Below are 1,696 nucleotides of genomic sequence, written 5' to 3'. Positions count from 1 at the left end.
TCGGTGCCATGATGGATCGCGTTGTCCAGACCATGGACCGCTGGGAGAGACAGGAAGTCTCTCCAGCACCTCGACCAGCGCACCCGGGGTTACCTCTACCCGTCCCGTCCGGATCCAGTTCCAGTGGGATGCGTCTCTCCCTTCCCAGGGAGTATGACGGGACGGCAGCACAGTGCCAGGGGTTCCTCCTACAAATGGACTTATACCTGGCCACCGTTCACCCAGCTCCCTCGGGAAGGGAGAGAGTGTCCGCCCTCGTCTCATGCCTCTCGGGGAGAACTCTGGAGTGGGCAAACACCGTATGGGGAGAAGGAGACGTGGCGTTGGAACGGCTCTTCCATTTGAGGCAGGGGACAAGGAGCGCACAGGAGTTCGCACTGGAATTCCGGACATTGGCCGCTGGAGCAGGATGGAATGACAGGGCCCTCATCGACCACTACCGATGCAGCCTGCGCGAGGACGTCCGACGGGAGTTGGCCTGCAGGAATGCCACCATCACATTTGACCAACTGGTGGATCTGTCCATTCGGTTGGATAACCTGCTGGTTACCTGCGGACATCCAGAGGGGGCTCTGTTGGTTCCATCTTCCAGCACTCCCGCTCCGGTGCCCATGGAGCTGGGAGGGGCTGCGCGTAGGGAGGCTGGAGGAGGGGCCTTCACGTGCACCATCTGTGGCCGCAGAGGGCAGAGATCCGGAACCTCCTGAGACGGTCTACAGTCCGGAACCTCCTGAGATGGTCTACAATCCGGAACCTCCTGAGACGGTCCCAAGTCCGGAGCCTTCAGCGACGGTCCCCAGTACGGAGCCTTCAGCGACGGTCCCCAGTCCGGAGCCTCCAGCGACGGTCCCCAGTCCGGAGCCTCCAGCGACGGTCCGCAGTCCGGAGCCTCCAGCGACGATCTGCAGTCCAGAGTCTTCAGCGACGAGCTGCAGTCCAAAGTCTCCAGCGGGGTTTCCCAGTCCAGAGCCTCCGGCGACGATCTGCAGTCAGGAGCCTCCAGTGGTGGTTCCAAGTTCAGAGCCTCCGGTGATAATCCACGGTCCGGTGCCTACAGCGACGAAGCCTCCAGCGACGATCTGCAGTCCGAAGCCTCCAGCGACGATCTGCAGTCCAGAGCCTCCAGCGACGATCTGCAGTCCAGAGTCTTCAGCGACGAGCTGCAGTCCAGAGCCTCCAGCGGGGGTTCCCGGTCCAGAGCCTCCGGCGATGATCTGCAGTCCGGAGCCTCCAGGGGTGGTTCCCAGTTCAGAACCTTCGGCGATGATCCACGGTCCGGTGCCTCCAGCGACGAAGCCTGAAGAAGGAGAGGAGCCGACTTTGGCGGAAGTCGTGACAGTACCCCCCCCCCTTGACGCGCAGCCTCAGCGGCATGCCGACACCGGCCTCGGGGACGATCCGGAGGGCGAGGCGCAGGGCGATCCGGCCGGCGACAGTGGAATTCCCTCAGCAGTTCAGGGTCCAACACATCCGCCACCGGAACCCAGCACCTCTCCTCCGGACCGTACCTCTACCACTCCACGAGGTACTGAAGGTACGACGCCTCGAATCCAGGATGGAACGGTCGGAGTACGCCGGGGCCCCCTCGATGTCCAGAGGGGGCGGAGGAACCTCCCGCACCTCAGACTACTGGAGCAGACCAGCCACCACCGGCCTGAGGAGAGACACATGGAACGAAGGGTTAATATGGTAATCG

General features: G+C 63.0%; 1 protein-coding gene across 1 annotated transcript; it reads left to right on the top strand.

Moving 5' to 3' along the window:
• Positions 1-735: 735 nt before the first annotated feature.
• Positions 736-1,301, top strand: LOC139547479 (dentin sialophosphoprotein-like). The gene is made up of 2 exons (XM_071356363.1): positions 736-765; positions 855-1,301. The coding sequence occupies exons 1-2, from the start codon at positions 736-738 to the stop codon at positions 1,299-1,301; spliced, it is 477 nt and encodes a 158-aa protein (XP_071212464.1).
• The last annotated feature ends 395 nt before the right edge of the window (positions 1,302-1,696 follow it).

Source organism: Salvelinus alpinus, chromosome 21 (genome assembly GCF_045679555.1).
Source record: "Salvelinus alpinus chromosome 21, SLU_Salpinus.1, whole genome shotgun sequence".
Lineage (NCBI taxonomy): Eukaryota > Metazoa > Chordata > Actinopteri > Salmoniformes > Salmonidae > Salvelinus > Salvelinus alpinus.
This window is presented reverse-complemented; position numbering and strand designations above follow the sequence as displayed.

What these genes read in the sequence shown, in the direction of transcription:
- LOC139547479 (XM_071356363.1), top strand. Translation starts at nt 736, where the DNA reads ATGGTCTACAATCCGGAACCTCCTGAGACG. An exon ending in ATCCGGAACCTCCTGAGACG is followed by an intron (nt 766 to 854) that starts GTCCCAAGTCCG and finishes GACGGTCCCCAG; the next exon opens with TCCGGAGCCTCCAGCGACGG.